Source organism: Ochotona princeps, chromosome Y, assembly GCF_030435755.1.
Source record: "Ochotona princeps isolate mOchPri1 chromosome Y, mOchPri1.hap1, whole genome shotgun sequence".
NCBI classification, from domain to species: domain Eukaryota; kingdom Metazoa; phylum Chordata; class Mammalia; order Lagomorpha; family Ochotonidae; genus Ochotona; species Ochotona princeps.
The window spans coordinates 3,359,447-3,380,980 of record NC_080866.1 but is presented as its reverse complement, the minus strand read 5'-3'; the positions used below and the strand labels follow the sequence as shown (position 1 = coordinate 3,380,980).

At 41.5% G+C, this 21,534-nt stretch overlaps 1 protein-coding gene across 1 annotated transcript; it reads left to right on the top strand.

Moving 5' to 3' along the window:
• Positions 1-4,011: 4,011 nt before the first annotated feature.
• Positions 4,012-5,978, top strand: LOC131478774 (testis-specific Y-encoded protein 9-like). Its single transcript, XM_058659346.1, has 6 exons — positions 4,012-4,173; positions 4,487-4,568; positions 4,686-4,793; positions 4,883-5,028; positions 5,130-5,211; positions 5,794-5,978. The coding sequence occupies exons 1-6, from the start codon at positions 4,036-4,038 to the stop codon at positions 5,814-5,816; spliced, it is 579 nt and encodes a 192-aa protein (XP_058515329.1). The 5' UTR covers positions 4,012-4,035; the 3' UTR covers positions 5,817-5,978.
• Positions 5,979-21,534: the final 15,556 nt, after the last annotated feature.

Below are 21,534 nucleotides of genomic sequence, written 5' to 3'. Positions count from 1 at the left end.
CCAAAAACAAATAAATCTTTAAAAAGATTTAGGAAGAGAAATTACAAATGTCATTCGATGAGTATATTACAGGCAATCCTGAAGTTGAAGGAAAAAGTATTTGATAATCTACTCAATGATATCATAAAAAATTCCCCAGATATTATAGGAACCCTAGAACTAGCCTAATAATTCCAGAGGTTCAATATTTGCAAAACTAAAAAAAAAAACATGTTATCAAGGCACACACTGGTAAAACTTTCAAACACTAAAGACAAGAAGGAAACAATGCAAACACAGTAGGAGGGAAATGCAGTATGCATATAAAGTAAGAAATGCAAAATTAAAAATAAGCCTCAATCAGGAGCCATCTTCTCAGAAGAATGAGGTCAAAATACAGTGTGAATGTATATTCAAGATCTTACAAGAAAAAACATATCAAAAATGATGTATCCACTAGAATTTTCCTTTAATGGTGATGGGAAAACAAAGTATCCACATAAACACAACCCTCAGAATTCACCACAACCAAGCTTGAATGTAAATACACTAATTGGACTAACCAGAGGATTAAATTCAGGTGAGTGTTAAAAAACTGTATAACCCTCCAAGATCCCAACACAAAAGTCTTCACAAAGGTGCACATAGACTGAAAAGCTACAAAAGAGCTAAACACGATGTCCTATTTTGATGGGGAAAAGCAGCTTTGTTTAAAACTCAGCGATGGAGAATCAGTATATACACATACCTAAGATGATATCCTGAAGCACACAGCAACATGTTATAAATAAAAAGGCAGAGACAGATCCCAGGAGAGTAACAATGGGTGACTTTCACACCCTGCTCCTACTGAGGGACAAATAAGTAAGAGAGAACATCAGTAAAGGTAGATGGGTAACTAGTCAGCAGAACAGAACTCTGCCAGACTTCTTTTATGATGCAACACTACTTTGATTCCAATACCAAATCTATGACATAGCAAAAGCTATAAATCCATGTTTCCCATGAACAGGCACACAAACTCTCTAACAACGGATTATGGCATCAAATACAAAACCTTAATAAATAATTACACACCATATTCAAATCACCGTCATCCAACAATGGCAAAGCTATTTCACCATTTCTAATTCAATAAGTGTAAAGAGATAGATACATACATACATACATACATACATAGATTGATGGAAGGAGAAACAAAGATGTAAGGTCAATTGAGCAGATTCAGACAGGCATCAGGTACAAACTGACACTCCAGCAAGATAAAGACAAAAAAAACATTTTTTTTTTACAAAATAGTTATACAAGAAACTCTACTCAAAATATAGTGGATACACATCAAAACCAATTGCCAATTGCCATTCTTATTGTATTGTGAAAAGCTCTGTCTCCTCTCTGATATGAAACAAGCCAAGGATGTCAACATTTGCCAAACTGACAGGAAGGAGAAAAAAACAAATTCATGGCACCATAAAGAAAAAGAGGAAGTCAAATTAGTCATTTGTGCAGATGACATGATGTTTCAAATGGAACAATGCAGAGGCAAATTTCATCACTTCCATGGCTGCAAACCATGCGAACCACTACCAATGCCACGTGTTCCTCCTTCCCTAATCTGATTCTCAGGCATCACAATGGGCCCACTTTTGCATCCCACGCACATTCAAGCTGGCAGTTCTCACAGTTGCAATAACACCCAAACCTTGTTAGCCAGGAAGGAAAAACAAACCTTGTTAGCCAGGAAGGAAAAACAAACCAACCCACTGCCTTCCCTGGCCTGATGCTATTGAAACACATTTCTTATAGAGTGCTTACCTACTGCTTTCCTTTAAAGATCTGCTTGGCTTCTATGTCCTCAAGAACATAAGGCATCGGCTGCAACTCATCAAGAGCTTCTTCAAAAGCCCATGGTCTGTACTGATCTGGAAACATATTTGTGTTTTCAGGATGTATTTCTTTGTATTGGAAAGGCAGATTTAAAGAGACAAGCGGAGACAGAAAAAGATCTTCCATCTGCCAATTCACTTGCCACGTGGTCGTAACGGCTGGAGCTGAGCTGACTGAATGTCACTAGCCTGGAGCCTCAGCTTGGTCTCCCACATGGGTGCAGCCCACATTGGGCTGTCGTCAGCTGGTAACCCAGGCCACAAGCTGGGGGCTAGATGTGAAATGGAGCAGCCAGGATACAATGGCATCCAAATGGATTCCTGATGAATGCAAGGTAAGGATTTAGCCACTAGGCTCGGGAACGGCCCATGGACACGTGATTTGTGACCCCTCTGTATCGACACCTGACATTTGAAAATTTGGGTTATTTCCCAAGCAACAGGAGTGAGAAACTGAATACAAGAACCGAAATATGGCTGCTATTTTGGCCCACTCACTGACATCCCCTATGAGTCTGCCTGGAGACAAGCCTGCTTCAATACAACCACCCTCGCTCTAATGCTGTAGGAAACTGTCTCCACAGGGCACAGTACCTTGGACCCTGCCCTCCAGTTGAGAGGCCCAGACAGAACTCCAGAATCCTACATTCTGCCAGCATGTACCTGTTACACAAGCGGTGTGTAACTGACCAGGCACAAACAAAACATGTTGAGATGTCTTTAACTCAGATTCATGCATTAGTGTTCTTTGATGTGTGTGCACTTGTATACATTGAAGCCCCTGGCTTCTGTTAGGCAGAGCTCCAGCCATTGTGGTGGCTTGGGGAGTGACCTTTCAGAGGCAAGACCTTCCTCTCTGTTTCTCCTCCTTTCTGCTTATCTGCATTTCTGATAAAAATTTAAAAACAAATTAAAAGGAGAGGGAAAAAAAAAAAAGAAACGAAAAGGAAAGAAAGCTTCGAGCTTGGATTCTCTGTTAACATTGAGTTGCCTGCAATGTGAGGATCAGGCCCGGAAGGTGGCAAGAATCCTTGATTTCCCAAAGAGCTTGTCTACACCACAGGCCCAGTAAGCCCGAATAGAATTCCTAAGGACAGGGGATCTAGCAACCAACGGTATGGAAGGGCAGGGGACCCACCAAAGCCACACAGGACACATCATCAGAGCAATCATACGTTAGGCCCCTCTGGGCGCCTGTCCTTCCACATGCTTTTCTTCTGGCTGACCCACAACGGCTACCTCAGCACGCCTGCACCAGAAACATCGCCCACAAGCAGGGCTGAAACCAGGCAGGCTCGTGAAGGGCAGGAGGGCTGCTGTCTGCCCCTTTCACCCGCAGCCTGCATCCCTGGTAAAAGGCCAAGCTGGGCACACCCCGGAAAGGCTCCCTCCCTGAGCACGGGGAGCCCGGGCGCGGCTCAGGTGGACACACTTGCTTTCGTGCTCACACACCGGACTTCCCCGGAGAGCTCAGCACGCTGGGGGCGGGTCGGGGATCAACTCCACGCACTGCGTCGCCCCACCCCGCGTCAGCGCCGAGATCTCTGCGCATGCGCCTGGTGTTAGCACATCGCCACTTCCGGGAGACAGTGAGGGCCCTCGGCTGACCCAGGCGGTGTTCAGGCAGGGAGAAGTCGGGACCTTGTCCACAGGCTCGGTTCAGGATGGCAGCGGCTGCGCACCCGGGCCCGGGGTCCACTGAGGTGGAGTATGGCGGTGGTGGGGGGCGGGAAGGAAGGGCCTAGAGGGGCTTTAGGACATAGGCCCTACAAGGATCCTCCTCGAGGGAAAGGCCCCAGGACCTGCGCAGTGACCACTGCCGTCAGGTGACAGGCGGCTTGTGTCCACTGCTGTGACAAGGTGCTCCGTGTCCGTTCTGAGGAGGCCCCCCAGGAAAGTGAGGCCCGTGGGTGAGGGAGACAGCCCGGCCCCGCTGGGCGACAGCAGCAGCAACATGGCTGCTGTGTACTTTGAAGTGGTGGGGTAGTAGCTGAGCGGGAGGTGGGAGGAGCGTGCTGGAGGGAGGCGAGCAGTCGAGGAGAGGGAGGAGCAGGAGCTCCTAGCAGCCTGTGTTGCACACCAGGAAAGGCGGCATGAGAACCAGCTGGCCCCACCAGCGCTTGGGTCAAGGGCCCTCCTGCCTGTGCTGGAGCAACTGGCAGCACTCCAAATGGACATGCAACCTGTCAACAGTGAAGCAGCAAGGGCTCATGAGAGGCTAAGGAAGAATATGATGCTGAGGCGCAAGGTTCTGCAGGAACGCAGAGCGATGATCATTCAGGAAATGCCTGGCTTCTGGGCCAGAGTTGTATCCTTTTATCTGCTGTGTCACAGTGGAGAGTGTAGGCATGCACAGTGTGAGCCTTGTGGAAATGTAGTGATGTGAAAATCCCAGATATTAGGAAAGTGCACTTCTTTTGTCAGGACTTTTAATTCTGTGCTTGAGAGGACTGGAAAGGCATGTTGACTTTGTGATAGGCACTGAGAGTTTTAGAATAAATGCGGAGAAAGATTACAGAATGATGGAAGGAATTCTCTACACACTAAAACAGTAATGCACACACAGACAACATGCTCATTCAGAAAGTTTTTACAATCTTAAAGCTCCTTCACATAGGCAGTTTGTGAATCATCCACAGATGTCTGCCATGGTCCGTGACAAAGATGAAGACATCCTTAGCTACATGATCAATTTACAGGTGAGTTCAGGGATTCTCTGCTGGTGTGCTATAAAAGACACTGTGAGGTAATTGATCTTTTCAGATCATGACTATGAAATTTTGGGAAACATTAGCATTCTGTCTTTATCTATGCAGGTAGAAAAACTGGGGAATCCCAGTGAATGCCACAAGATCATGTTATTCTTTGGGATCAACCCCTACTTCTCCAATAAAGTGATTGTTAAGGAATATCTGACCAACAACCATGGTGAGAAGTTTCTCAGAGATTGAGTGTTGGACATGAGGTTCAAGTCCTGGCCAGTGTGATCTCACTCTCTGTCTGTTCTCTTCCAGTAGGATATGCAGCATATCATTCCACTCCAATTAAGTGGCTGCACAATTACAGACATGAGGCGCGCAGCATTAGACATTATAACAACAGTCTCAGTATCTTCAACTGGCTTGCAGACCACACCTTTGTGGGTTCTACCAGGATTGCTGAGGTGGGTGCTCAGTTGAGGAGATCAGAAGTCATTTTGGTGAATTCCTAGTCATGAAGTAATGGAAACCTGCAGTACACTAACTTGTTCCTATCTCCTGCCAGATCATCTGCAAGGACATTTGGCTCAACCCCTTACCATACTACTATGGGGCCCAACATTCCAGAGACAGCATGGAGAAGGCTGGTGAGTAGCTGAGGAGTTGAGGCTGAAGAATTTGTCATAAATCCAAACAGAGGAGTTAAAATTAAAGGATTAAAGGGTTTGACATAACAGGTCCTTCGGGCCGTCGAGGTCCTCATTTCTCTATCTTCTCTATTATCTTGAAACAGTTACTGCAGACATTTGATAAGGAAAGCCAGAGCTGAGGACAATAACACACAGTGATAAACTAGGTAATAGGGCTGAATATGGCTGTTTAGGTTCACTTTGCTGCATTCATGGAAACCAGGCCACCCAGGCTATCATCTCCACAGCATCAAGTTGTATTTTTGTTTCAGCATGAGCTATTTGTCACTGTTTCTGCAAATAGTCATGACCTGTCCCTTAAAAGTGCCTGTTGAATTTAGATTTCTATAGCATTTATCTCTTATTTTCTGGGGCTAATTAAATGTCTGAGTTAATATAGACAGTTGATCTATGGTGGGAGCAGTAATGTACCGTTCTCTCACATGAGGACTGTAGAGCTTCTTATGCATGCCCTTGAGCAGGTGAAACAAGTTTGGTGTTTTGGGAAATGGCATGGCCTTATGTATTTGTGTCTTTCAGAGGACTTCAAGATTTTGGATTGAATGTGTTGGAAATGTATTCATCTGAAAAATACTCTAAAGAGGAATATGCATCATTGTCACAACAAACTTTCGAAAGAAAATACAGAGGTGATAAAGATACTTGCACACAGTTATATTAACTCAGTATAGCACTGAGGAAGCAATAAATACTGTGAACTGTGTTTGTCTGTTCCTCATTTTTTGTATTTCTGATTCTGGTAAGAAAATATGATAATTTCCATGTTGGATCTTTATTTTCTTTTTTCAGCATTTAAAGGTTTCTGAAGATGCTTACAAATGGGAAAGGAATACATTCACGCTCATGCAGACACTGATCAGGTGGGAAGGGTCGCCCAATAGAGAAAAGTGCATGAGCCAGTTGTTTCCATTTTTTTCTTGTATCTAGCGTGAAGTTGGGATAAGGTTGTTCCCTTTGGCTGAAGCACATCAGTATCTATGTTGCTGTGGCTGTCCCTGGATGTCATCCTAGAGTCCCTGATATGGAGCATGTTCCAAGGGTACTGCCTAAATGTTTTCCACAGTTCTGAGATACTGTTGGTTTCATTGCTCCAAGGTTGAGGAAATCCTTCAAGAGCCCATTGAGTGACATAATCCAGCTTACAGGCGCCACGTGTCCCAGACACTTGCTGTCAAGCTTGGCCAGGCGAGTTGTTCAGTTTCTTCTGCCTTCCCTCACCTGCCATTCTACTAGATGTCCTGGCAGACATCAATGATCTTTACTGTCGGCTTTGTGCTGCTGAGCATGGTGTCCACTTCACAGGCCATAGGAACCGAGGAGGTCCAGCTTTTGCACATGCTTTTAATGATCAGAAGCAGATCTTGTGATTTTCCCCATGGTTAAGAGTTTTTTTATTCTGATGTTCATGATATGTGTGTATGCGCATGTGTGTGCTTTTATATATATTTAGAATTTTTAGAGCATATTGGTCCAGTTGTCCTGTATCCCTCTTGACTTACACCACATCAATGAGTTATAGAGCCCAGATTGTCCTATGACATCAATATCCAGGCCAAATTTAGGCCGGTAGGTGTTACTGCCTGTGTAGCAATTCACGAGTGAAACCCTGCACCTCATGCTCCCTGCACCTCATGCTCCCTGCAGGGAACTGCAACTCCCAAGAGGGGAGTTCATAGTTTCCCTGGTACATGCACTCCCAGGAATGGATCCTGCACTTTCCAAGTACTTGCAGTTGTAGCTTGGAAGGTCTTGTCCCCATCTCTGACACTTGCAAGCAGATGCTGTGGCAAAGGCCATCCTGTCTGCACTTACTTTTGCTCACATATTCCCCAGTGGATATGGTAATTTAGCTCAGCCTGTCTCTCCACCTAACTCAGCTCATAAGCAAGACAGGGAGTTTTGTAGACCTGTGCAGCCTGGTCTTCCATCATTCCCCGGTTTTATGCTCAACATTGAATTGTTGGTGTAGCAGGGGTGCCCCCTCAGTCCCACTATCAAGCAGGCCCCACCACACTGCCTGTCTCTTAGGTATGCTAATATGATGTCTGGCATGGCCCATTTTGATGGCTGCTACAGACAGTGTTGGCATATACTTGCCTCCATTTCTGGCACAATGTGAACTGTCTGGTCTTGCTGCCGCACTCTGTGCCACAAACTGCCACTGAGTGCTATGAACTGGCTGAACTTTGCCTATGATAGATTTGGCTTACTTGTATACCAGCAGGTACTTTAACCTGGTGTCATCCTGTTTATCCCTTATACTTGCACTCATCTGCAGGGACTGCTTCCTGACAGAGGACTCAGTCAAGCTCCTATATCATTTACAGGTATCATGTACTTCAGTGGATCCTTTGCCCAGCCTTTCTTTGCTCATCTGCTGTCCAAGCAGGTACAGTGGCCTTGTCTGAATATCCTATGCATTGTTAGTAGTTAGTAGTTACGTGCTATTGCCCAGTCTCTCCTGATTGACCCATAGACCCCTCTGTCTCTCTCATGAGCACTTGTGGTTTTTGAAGCCTAGGCAGTTCTGGCACACTCTGGATCCATATACAGGATGCCAAAGGATGGTTCAGACATTCCCAACCCAGTTCACTGCCTCTGTTTCAGCTGTCAAGCAAGTGGGAACTGCATGCAAGTGGGAACTGCAGCACAGAGGGGCATCCTCTTAATTCAGTGATCAGGCCTGCTTCAGTCCAAAATTTTGGCACCTGCTGATGCTTGTTCTGAATCTGCCCAAAATAAGCCATATTTCAGATTGAGCTTTGTAATTGGATGCATGGTCTAGCAGGTTCTGGCATGTGACAGTGGCAAAAGTGCTTATGGTGGGCAAACATGAGGGCTGGTGATGAAATTTTAGGTTTTCTGATTTACAGCTTTATGTCCACTGCAGACATGAGTAACTAGAGTTCATCTCTTTCTGTGTTGTGCCAGTTACTTGTTCCTTTTTCCTCTCTGTAAGTGTGGCAGAAGTAGATAGCCTTGGCTTATTTCTGGGCTGAGAGAAAGTTCTGTTTTGACAATTTAATTTGATATGACTGTGGGTTTAATATGTCCTTTACAATTTTGAGAGAAATTCTCTTATTCCTAATCAGTAAAGATTTGTGTGTGTATATATATATAATATCTATCTATCTATGTATCTATCTATCTATCTATATCTATCTAGCTATCTATATCTATATGTAATTAATACATATTAATTACATTGCATTATATATATTATTAATTACATTGCATATATATGCAATATATAAATTACATTGCATTATATATATATTATTAATTACATATATATATTAATTACATTGCATTATGTGACACAGTTTCATAGGCTCTGGGATTCCCCCAGTCCCTTCCTGTACCCTTCCCACATGGTGGTTTCCTCCACCTTGTTGCTGTATTGCAATTCAGATTCAGTCAAGATTCATTCATTGCAAGCATATGCCAAGCATAGGGTCCAGCATCTTATTGTCCAGTTAAATTCAGCGATTTCTCGGGGAGACCATCTCTGGTCTGAAGGAAGAGCTGGCAGAATATCATACCAATCAATTAAAAGCCCCAACATAACATCAACAATTTACAGCATTATGGAATTAATTGACATGGTATTGAGTAACCAATATGTTAAAGAATACAAGTTCTTAACCACATCCTGTGACTACTTCATTGTCATTTCAATTTTAGTTTATATACAACCGGGTTCTATACACCTTAAAATGGCAATTGGGTACTTATTCTACTGTCTCATGTCTCTGTCTCTCATGTCTACTCTAACAACGAATATGTCAACAACTGAGGTGCAGAACAGTTTTAGGAGGGGTGTGCAGAGAAATCTTCAAGACCTTAGTGAGGAGTAACTAATCTTTGTGGTGTTCTGCCAGGGAAACCTCCAAAAGGAAACTGCTGTTTCTGTATACAAATTTACTAATTTCTACAGTTTGTTTATTTTTTAAAGATTTATTTTATTTTTACTACAAAGTCAGATATACAGAAAGGAGGAGAAACAGAGGAAGATCTTCTGTCCGGTAATTCACTCCCCAAGTGACCTCAATGGCCGGTACTGCACTGATCCGAAGCCGGGAACCAGGAACCTCTTCCGGGTCTCCCACGTGGGTGAAGGGTCCCAAAGCTTTGGGCCGTCCTTGACTGCTTTCCCAGGCCACAAGCAGGGAGCTGGATGGGAAGTGGAGCTGCCGGGATTAGAACCGGTGCCCATACGGGATCCCAGCGCATTCAAGGCAAGGCTTTTAGCCGCTAGGCCATGCCGCCAGGCCCTGTAGTTTGTTTATTATTCAGCAATTCTAGTAAAATGTTGTGGTCTCTGGTAGTAGTCTTTTGGTGGTCTCCATTCCCTTGTAGAGATAATTGACTATTAACTTTGATGTTAATAGTTGTTTGCTGAATTTCTGTCTAGCAATTCTACTAAACTCTGTTTTGGACTCTAGTGGTAGTCTGTATTCTGTATGCCCTTGTGTAGGTAATTGTTTCATGTGCATCCAGTGTTCTCCTGGCTTACTCTTTTCTGCCTTTATCAGCCTGATTTCCATTTGTTGCAGAATGATTTTTGCATTCAATGTCCATTGCTGAAGAAGAATTTGGAAATCAGCCTTTATTGTGGAAACTGCTTGTCCATTTACATCCATTAGCAATCACCTTAAATAAGCATGTAGCCTAACGTGGTTATATGCAGTTGGTATAGGTGCTTCTCAGTATTGAATTATTTCACTGTTCACTGTGAGTTATACTTTATCATCACTTTTAATATTTCTTGTGATAGAATCTAATTTGTTGAATATTAGAATGCATAAAGCTTCTCCTCATTCTTTCTGTTGGCAGGGATTTTTCACCCATCACTTCACTCTAATGTTTTGGTGAGTGTGTTGTTTTTGACAGGAAATGTTGTGCCCTGCTGTTTGATAAGTTTAGCAAAAGTATGTCATCTAACTTGAGACTTCAGAGGTCATTTGCCTGTGGAATTGTTATCAAAAGGTGGCATTCTGATGTTGCCAGTATTCCTATAATGTTTTCATTGTGTATGTTTTTGTATTTACTTTGCACTTTTCTCGGGGAGTTTTGCTTTTCACTTTCTTCCACTGTATTGATGGCTGTTCTTCGTTGTTGAGACATACTTGATTAGACATTGTTAGTACTTGAATGAATAATGGTAAATTCTTCAAAGTATGATTTGTTTTGGAAATTTTGCTCTTTTTTCACTTATCAGTCCTCATTTACATGAGACAGCATTGCAGATGCAGTTTTCTACATTGGTCATTTATTTCTATCAGGAGTTCTGTGTACATCTACCTTGATGTCCTTTTTATTCTGCAGAATAGGGACGTTTCTACGGTTATGTAGGCCTTCTTACACATGCTCTCGGCCCCTTCAATAGTTATAACTTATGAATGTCTGGTTCCTTGTAAAAACCTATAAATCTCCCATACAAATATCAGATTTGTTTTTAAATATAGCTTTTCTTCTCTCTTGTCAGAGATGTATCTTCTAAGCTGAATATTCTTTTATTTTGCATGACCAAACATGTTGTTGATGCTATCTAGTGTTTTATAATAGTAAAGTGAACTGTTTGTTTTTAGCCTTTTCAAGCATTTTCCCCATCTCTGTCTTTGATATCACTGTATAGAATATGTTTGTTCCTTTTGAAAGTCCTAAGGTGTTCCTTTGTATCTTACAGCTCTGCATTTGATTTGAGGCATCTTGTAAGCACTTACTGGTTTTCCAGTGATAGTTTTAATTTTCAAGAACATGGTACATAGTAGTAATGTTCCATAATTTTTGGTTGAATCACTATGCTTACTCAAATGGGGAATGAGGGAAAATAGCCATACACAACACAGATCTACAGGGAGTCATCAAGACACACTACCAACAGCTATATACAAGCAAACTGCACTCATTAGAAACAGCTCTGGATGATTTAGGCATGGATAAATGCAATAAAAGGAACAAATTTATACAAATGGGAAAGGAGGAAGTCAATCCGTGTGTTTGTAGGAGACATGTTTTTGTGTTTACACAGGAACAATAATCCTCTTTTGAGAGACTGTGGAACACATAAGAGAGTTTGGCAAATTGTAGGACACAGAATCAAATCACACACACACCCAAATAGTTGCTCATTCTTACACATGAAACCCATGGCTGAGAAAGAACATAAACAATAAGGTATACTCAGAATAGTTACAAAAATTAAATGGCTTGTAATAAATTTAGCCAAGGATTTGAGGAATCCATAAAATTAATGAGATTGAATGTTGAAGAAAGGAGTAAGAGAAACACCAAATCATTTTAAAAAGAACTGTCATTTACATGTATCACTAGAAATTATTTCCTTAAAATTTTGTTGTTGCATGAAATAATTTAGACATCAGAAACATCCCATGGAAGACAACAATTGACAATCTTCTGGTTCAGTCCCAAGTGGTCACAACAGGCAGAGCTAAGCCAATTCAAAGCCGGGATCCAGGATCTTCTTCCAGGTCTTCCACATTGGTGATGGCCCAAAGGACTTTGGCCATCCTAGACTGCTTTCCCAGGACGCAAGCAGGGAGCTGGAAGGAAAGTGCAGTAGCCAGTATACAAACTGGCACCCCTAAAGCATCTTGGTAAATGCCAAGTTGATGACTTTAGTCAGAAGACTACAGTGAGGGTTTATGATAGTTTCAAATCTGTGTATTTTAACACAGCTGTCAGGGTTCAGTTTAACAGGTGTTGCAAGTATTTTAATGAGCAAGAATACAGTGAGATCTATGTGTGGAAAAGTTAGAAATGTCTACCTTTACAAAGCACTGGATTATAGCTTCTTAGAAACTTAGAATTATACATTTCTTCAGAAAATATATATGCCATCTGGACTTCAGAGAAGATCAAGAGTGAAAATAGGACATAAGAAAGTAGAAATAAACTAAAAATGGCTGCTAATATGTCTCATACAAATGAAAAGTATAAAGCATGTTTCTGACAAAAGGTGTTTGCTCTACCAATGATCAAAACAAATGAAGGCAAAAACCTTGATTGGAGCAAAAATGCCATACATTTTTTTTTTTTTAAATGTCAAAGAATGTCAAAATGTGGAAAATGTCAAAAAAGCAAAAAAAGCTATAAGATATTGAATATATATTCCTTATAACCAGAAATTTCAGATTCTTTTGTGATATTGCAATAGATGTGTTAGGATACCTCTTATTATTTTCTTACATTTGAAAGGAAGATTTATATAGAGAAGGAGCTACAGAGGAAGACCTCCCATGTTCTGATTCACTCCCCCATATGTTCACAATGTGTTACTGGCATTGAACTGATCCTACATCAGGAGCCAGGGACGTGCTCTGGGTCTCCTTGTATTGCCAGGGCCAAGGGTCTGGGCTGTACTCTGTTTCTTTCCCAGTGTGTGACAATGGACGTGTACTGGAAGTGTAGTAGCTGGGGCATGAAGATTTAGCTTGTTGAGTCATGGTGCTGTCCTCTTAGCATTTTCCTTAAAAAATTACTTTTTATTGTAAAGGCAGATATACAAATAAGAGGAGAGTTAGAGAAAAAAGATCTTGCATCTGATAGTTCTCTCTTTAAAAGGTTGCAATGGCCGGAGCTGAACCTATCTGAAATCAGGAGCCAGGAGATTTTTCCTTCTTCTCTCATGCAGATACGGGGCTCCAAGGCTTTGGCCCATGCTCGACTACTTTCACAGGCCACAAACAAAGAGCTGGATATGAATTGCGGCTGCCAGGATTACAACTGGTGCCTGTATGGGATCCTGGGGCATTCAAGATGAGGGTTTTAGCCAATAGGCTAGTGCACAGCACCCTGCCTTTTTTTTCTTTTTTTTTTTTTAAAGATTTATTTATTTTTATTACAAAGTCAGGTATACAGAGAGCAGGAGAGACAGAGAGGAAGATCTTCCATCCGATGTTTCACTCCCCAAGTGACTGCAACGGGCCGGTACTGCGCCGATCCGAAGCCGGGAACCAGAAACCTCTTCTGGGTCTCCCACACGGGTGCAGTGTCCCAATGCTTTGGGCCATCCTCGACTGCTTTCCCAGGCCACAAGCAGGGAGCTGGATGGGAAGTAGAGCTGCCGGGATTAGAACCGGCGCCCATATGGGATCCCGGGGCGTTCAAGGAGAGGACTTTAACTGCTAGGCTGTACCGCCGGGCCCACCCCGCCTTTTCTTAATTGTGCTTCTCTCACAAATACATTTTGTCTGGATTTTTGAAGTTAATTATAACCTGTTATGATATCATGAAAGTATTTGGAGACCTCTACTGTTTCCTTACTAATGGTTTGTCCCTCTACACCAGATTGTAAGATCTATGCCATTGTATATGATAGAGAGCTAAAAAAAATGCATTGAACAGACAATTAAACCTTAGTCCTTCAGTTGCAATGAGTTTGAAACATTGTTGATGCAGTCACCGGATTTGGCCTCTTCATGGATAATTTATATCAAATGTTTGCTCACTGGTTTGATCTGGACTATGGCTATTCTGATCCAGCTTGCTGGTGAAGTGTGCTGGTTGACAACAGGAGCCATATATAGTATTTGGACCTCTATGATCTGAGTCAAAATGCTACATGGAATTCTGGACACATGTCTTCAACCTGGCTTCACTCGGGATGTTACAGACATTTGTGAGTAAAAGATTAAGTGTTTACTATGCACTATTTTTTCTCTCCCACACTTCATACTAAGTGAACATTTGAGTTGCTCTGTCTCGAATTCACATTACTATCATTACCTAGAATTTTTTTTCTTAAGTTAGAACATTTTAAAATACTTTACTTCTCTTCATTTTCATCTGTCTAAACCATTTCTATCCTTCAGTGCATCTCAGGTTTTTGCAACTGTAACTTACCTGTCTTTTATTAATTTTTATTAATTTTTATTATAATGTCAGATTTAGAGAGAGAAGAGCAGACTGGAATATCATCTATCCATTGATTCACTGCCCAGTGGCCACAAGGACTGGAAGTAAGTGGATCCTAAGTTAGAAGAAAGGAGCTTCTCTTACTGGTGCAGGGTCTCAAGGCTTTTGGCCTATCCTCAGCTGCTTTTCCAGGTCATAGGCAGGGAATTGGATGAGAAATGGAGTAGCCAGCACACAAACCAGCACCCATATGTTATCCTGCCATTGGCAAGGCTAGGACTTTAGCCAGAAAATATTGTGTTGGGCCATAATATGATGATTTTAGAATCCTTCTTTTGAACAAAATTTCTCTTAAAATAGCTCCTTTGGGGGAAATACTCACTCCCTGTGAAATCTAAGAACACATATATAGCTCATACTCTTTGGGAATGAATTTAACAGGATCCTGATGACACATTAGCATCATGTCTTTATATATTCTAAAATTTTCAAGGAACAATCTTCATGGATACATGATAGCTCGGACAAATTTCATTCCATCAATCCATGCTGTTTTCATATTTCAATCTGCATCTGTGATTCTCTGAAGTTCTAAAATAATAAGCCCACAAATTTCTGCAGGTACATAGAGCTGAGCACACTGGCTCCCTGGTGGGGAGGGACCTAAAGCAAGCTTTCAGGACAGCCCCATCCTGGAAATTATTATTTCTTTTGGATCCACACAGGTGATTGTAGCTGGGCCACATGGCTGCCTTGGGGGAAAGGGACTTGAGGCAGACCTTAAGGACACCCTGCTTGTAATCTTTTCTAACTGGTGAAGGATATATAGGTAGGCACATAGGCTTCCTGCAGGGGAGGGATGCTCACTGGGCTTCCAGGACCACTCCATCCTGAAAGCTAACTGTTTTGACCTGCTTGGATACCTATAGCCACGCCATGTGTCTGCCTTAGGGAGGGGTGCTCAAGGAAGACCTTCAGGACCGCTTGCTTGAAGGCTTTTGTAAAGACCACATGGTAGGAATTACAGCTGAGGAACTTCCATAGGTAAGTCTACAATATGTTTTACTTAAGTAGGAAACTGAAAATTAATTAGTTTTATTTTATTTGTTTTAATAATAAAATGTAAAAAGCAATAAATAATGAAAAGCAAAGTAATTAAAAGGGAAAAACCAGAGTAGGAGGAGTAGGAGGAGTAGGTCTGATAGAAGAATATGTGGTGACAATGTAAATTCCCTCTTATGGACATAATAATCTCTGGTTTACTCAAGTACTGTGGATGGGTCAGGACTTACTAGAGAGATAAGGGAGTACCCAAGCTGGTTTGGGGTTCCCACTGTAAGTATGAGAGTAGGACTGGGGATAGCAGGCTTACCTGGACATTGCTATAGCCTGCACTGGCGCAGGTGTGCACTGAGAGTATGGAGTAACAGATTGAAATTGACTTGAGCATTCATTGGTATTTGTGAAAGCATGGTTGGGTATAGAATAGGCCAGGTTGGGTATTTACTCCTGTTGAAATATGTGAATGCTGTGTCTGGACGTGGGACCAGGTATTACTGGTCTGCAATACTCAACAAGAACCAGAATTGGTGTGGCCAGTTGAGCATGGCCACTGTTCCTCCCAGGGCAGGAGGTAGACAAAGTCAAACTGGGTCAAGACCCACTGGTGCGCATGAGAACTTCCACTGGGAGGAGGTTCGATGGAGCAGCTTGGGAAGCTCCTTCACTGGGACACAGTCCCTCCAGGTGAGCACAAGGAGCAGCCCAGATAATACCCAGTTATAGTACTTGACAGCATAAATATGAGTTATATCAGAAGAGAGATCAGTCTGGACCAGCACATAACACCAATTGACAGATCTGAGAATCAGACCAATCCGCAGGAGGGTTGAAATTGGGCCACAACACCTGGCAGATCACATTAGGACTAGGACAGCAATTAGGCTGTGTTGGGATAGCCTATAGCACCCACCAACAGGAGCTGGAACAGGGGGGAAGACTAGAATAAACCAGGTTGATCAATAAGATTGTGGATACTGAGGTGAGGTGAGCTGAGTCATGTTAGCCTGGGCCCAGAAGTGCTGGCTTCATGAGTCCCAAGGAAGGGGGATCTGAGAGGGCTTGAGTTGCCTGGTCTGAATCCTGAGGCTAACCTGTAAGGTGGGTGTCAGGTTTGTGAAGCCCAGGGAGAGTGGATCAGGTTATGCTTAGTATGCCTGGCCTGGGTACTTACCGTTGCCCGTAAGAAAATATCCTACATAATAGAAAAGGCAGAACAGTTGACAAAGGACATTTGTAAAAGGAGAATAATATGACTTATTTGATTCTGTACCACAAGAACAGAATTTAACTTGATAACTACTCCAAAGAAACCAAGACAGCTAAGAACCTCACTAAATGGAGCCCATGGACATTGGGAGGATGACATCATTCTGGGATCACTGAAACTTTCAGCATTTCAGAACTATCCAAAACAATTGAACCGAACCCTTGGAATATGTGCACATTAAGAGTCTGGGCTGTTATGAGTTGGAGGACCCTTATCCCTGGGTACTTAGACATGTGGAAAGTCAGAAGTGGTTTCCCCTTTTGTCTCTGGCCTTGACCTAGAAATATAAGAAGAAATAGGAAATTTGGAAGCAGTGAGTTCACCCAATTTTCCCTAAGCCTCGATTCTTCTTACCCTGATCAATCATGTGTGTAATCATTCTAAAAAATGAAATGTATAATTAAAGAAATTAATAAAAAAGCCCAACAGTGACTGATTTTATATTATACTAGGCACTTAAAATAATTTTAAAACTTCAGTGAGATTTATATATTTTATGTTTGCCACATAGTTTATTGATAAAACAAATATATTTCTTGGTTTATCTGGTTCTCTGTAACTTTGCCACATGTAGAACACCTCAACATTCCCACAGCTACCAAGTTTCTTGTTTTTAATAAATGTTCTCTTTGCTAATCTAAGTCTGCTCCTTTAAACATAACCTGATTTCCCCAAAGTCATCCCATTTTAGTGCTTGTAGCTGTGTAGCTCGTTGACACATTCATTAGAGCAGACAGTGAGGAAGTATTAAAGAATACAGATTTATTTAAACATTCTTGCTTTGGCTGGCAATGTTAAATAAGCATATTATCATGTGTGGGATTGAGACCAATCTCTTGCTAACCCACAGAGAGACAGCAAAATTGATTTTGGATTGCGGAGTGTTTTGGCAGTAATATCTGAGATATTCATGCAAGTTATTTGTACACTCTTTGTTCTGTTCTTAGTTTTACGGCATTCTCTAATTCTCTCTCTCGATGCAAGCTGTCACTTATTTATTGTGCATACACTAACAATATCAGCAGCTGTTAATACATCAGCCACATTTTTTTTCACATCTGAACTAAGGCTATCCCCACTTCTCTTCCATTTTACAAACACTCCCACTAGCCAATCTGTTTATGGAGCATGTGTTCCCTATTTTCATACCAAGTCATTAGCCAGAGTGATTAGGTTCACAAGACAACCTCAACAGCTGGTTTCTTTTTTTTTTTTTTTAAAGATTTATTTTTATTACAAAGTCAGATATACAGAGAGCAGGAGAGACAGAGAGGAAGATCTTCCCTCCGATGTTTCACTCCCCAAGTGAGTCGCAATGGCCGGTGCGCGCCGATCCGATGCCGGGAACCTGGAACCTCTTCCGGGTCTCCCACGTGGGTGCAGGGTCCCAAAGCTTTGGGCCGTCCTCGACTGCTTTCCCAGGCCACAAGCAGGGAGCTGGATGGGAAGGGGAGCTGCCGGGATTAGAACCGGTGCCCATATGGGATCCGGGGCTTTCAAGGAGAGGACTTTAGCCGTTAGGCGACGCCGCTGGGCCCAACGGCTGGTTTCTAATATGGTGTTTGCGAACAAGCTGTTGAGCCATCTTCCACTGCCGGTCAGAATATATTATTAGGAGGCTAAATAGAGCTGTTGGAACTGGACATGGAATAATGAATGTCTTAATCCCAACTGTGGTTCAAAAGCCAGCGCACAATAAACGTTGGCTTCTTGGACTCTTCAGAAACAGTCTAAAAGCTGAGTGTACATTGAGAGGATTTAGTTTGCATCTTTGTGAGAATTTGAAAGGATTGTGTAATGATTGCCTTAAATGCACACACCTTGTACAGAGAAGCTCAGAGAGAGAACACACTGGTGTCATGTATCAAATGTGTCAGATTGTAAACACTGGCACATGGAGTTAGGCCTGACTGTGACTAAGAGCGGGAACTATGTGGCATGCAGCATCTGATCTGTACAAATCAAACCTAAACCAAACCTGGCTCTTCTCAAAAAGAAAATGGTCAGGTGGAAACAACAGGCACCCCACTCCTTTGTAAGATTAAAATAGTCGGGCGCGGCATGGCCTAGGGGCTAAAGTCCTCTCCTTGAACGCCCCAGGATCCCATATGGGCGCCGGTTCTAATCCCGCCAGCTCCGCTTCCCATCCAGCTCCCTGCTTGTGGCCTTGGAAAGCAGTCGAGGATGGCCCAAAGCTTTGGGACACTGCATCCCCGTGGGAGACCTGGAAGAGGTTTCTGGTTCCCGGCATCGGATCGCCGCGCACCGGCCCGTTGCAGTCACTTGGGGAGTGAATCCTCGGATGGAAGATCTTCCTCTCTGTCTCTCCTCCTCTCTGTATATCTGACTTTGTAATAAAAATTAAAAATAAATCTTTAAAAAAAAAAGATTAAAATAGTCTACCATTTGGGAATGCCAAGGCTTTATTGATCAGGTCCTAGCTGCCTGGGCCAGAAAAATCATGTCACTCATGCCATATTCCCCATGCATGCTCTAATAACCTGTGCCTGACATTACTATGAGGCAGTTGTTATCAGAAACACAACTGGCATGTCAGGACAACTGTACACAAAGCACTATTCACACTCCCACAGAGCTGAAAGAAAGCTGACCAGCATAGTCTTTGAGGATGTTCATTAGAATAACTGAAGGGCAGATGGCTACCTCATGCCACCATGAATGCACCAACAGAAATGTTTGTTTTTCCTAAATGAGTCATGCTTCCTCCATTCTTTAAGGCAACAGGTGAATTCATTCATTCTTAGAGGAAACATATAATCCTTATACAGCAAGGTCAGAGACTCAGTGAATTGCCATCTCTTGCTGTGGCATTCTATAGCCAGATGGTGCATTTATGAAGTATTAACTATTAACTTCATAATATTAATGTAACTTCTGTGGACGGAGTGCATTCATGCCATAGAACCTTTTCTGCATTTTCAGTTTATGTTGTCCTGAAATTGCTTAGCTTTCTTAAAATGAGAAATGTGCTGTCATGTGTTCCAACAATTTTCTCTATATTCTTTCATATACATTTCTTGTTCATAGGCACAGACAGCAAATAGGTATTTCTGTGCAAAATATACAACAATACACTGATGAGATATTGTGTAGAGGACTTGTTAGTATCAAAAGCATTATTAACATGAGTATTGTTAAGACAGATTTATACATACTATTAATAATATATTAAAGCAATTTTATATCTACTTTCACTCTTTTTTATTCTTATTCTTCTTTGTACATTTTTGTAGGCATACAGCTTCTCCACTCCCCTTCTCTTTTCTGTTTTCCATTATGCCTTCCCCGTTGTTATTTGTATTTTACAATGTAGTCCTTCAGTTGCTATCCTGAGTCTAGGCCTCTGCTCCTTATATGTGTAATGATTTTGTAGGTATAAACAATGATAAAGTCTAGTCCCTTCTTGCCAAGGTCTATTTAACAGTTTCATTGAGGACTTTGTGTTATTCAGGAGTAGAGATTTATACTCCAGAAGCTCTTTAGTTTACGGTACTCTAGTCTCTATTACACTAATCATTTAGGAGACTGTACGAGTATGCTGGTTTTCATTTGTATGATTTTTGCTTTGTGTTTTGTATGAATGTTGTCTTCTATCAGACACAACATATGATTCTTGTCCTTTTTAGATTAACTGCCCATGATGATATCCAGTTTGTGCCACTTGGTTGCAAAGGGTACAATTTCATTTTTTTTTTTGTTTCTTGAGTAGTATTCCAGAGAGTAGATGTATCATGGTTCCTTTTCCCAATTCTCTTTCTAAGTTTTCCAGTGATGTGTTATTGTGTTGCGCTGCTGTGAAAATAGGCATATATGTTGTGATCTCATTTGTAGCAGTCTGTTTTTTGGTATATCCCCATGAGTATGATTTTGATACATTTGAAAGATGAATTTTCAGTTATCTGAGCACTCTGCATTCTGTCTGCCATAGTGAATGCACAAGTCTACAATTGTACCAACAGTAGAACAGCATAACTATTATCTCCCTATCCTTGTCAATAGATCCAGATCTTACTAGAAGGATTCTAAGTGCAGGTTAATATCACTGGATTTAGAGGGAACTCAATCTTTTTTTTTATTAAATAAAGCAAACATTTATTAAATTGTGATAAAAATATCCCATCAAATTACAAAACCTGAGTAAGAAAAACAAACGGCAGATGCTTAACTGTAGTTGGCATTCAAATGAAATTTGCGTTCCCAAAATATTATACAGTAATTAGAAAATACCAGCCAAAGTAATATTAGGATACTTTTACATGCAATCTCAACAAATTTGAACAGAACCAAATTTTAACAAAGGTAAATTTTACAGTGAAACATAGCAGTAGATTAAGGATCTTAACATGTTTGTTTTACTGTTTTTATGGTTTTACTGTTTTTACTGTTTTTATGTTTTTTAATTTGTATTTTCCTGATAGCTCTGGAGCATGATCAAGATTTATTTGTTATGTCTACTTGACATTTCAATTACTCTAGTGAAAATATTTGAAAGAAAAAAAAAATAAAGAAAACCTGACTCACCCATTGCCATTTCTTTACAAGGCTATTCTCATTGTGTTTCTGGATCTCTTTTTAAATTCTGGATGTGAGTCCCCTATCAGTTGTGTACTTTGAAAATTCCAACCAGCTGATTGCCACTTTATTTAACTCACACTTTCCTGTGCTATAAAGAAGCTTCTTAGTTTGATGTCATACCTCTTTTTTTTTCCTTGACTGCCTGCACTTTGTTGACTTTTCTAGATCACCTTTACCTACATTCATACAGATTGCTTTCTGTATATTCCTGTATCACTTTGATGGTTGCTGAGTATAGAAGCTGTTATTTGTTCAAATTAGACTTGATCTTTCTATATGGTGCAAGATGCAATATGATTTAGTGCTTCCACTTGGGGCTATCCATCTGTCCAACACTTCTTGGAGAGACTCTGATCATTTGGCTCTACAGATATAGTCTCATCTCTGCTGTTTATAATCTGCTCAAAGCTTTTACAATTCATTTAAAAGAGTGAGACTTTTTAAAACTCTGTGTG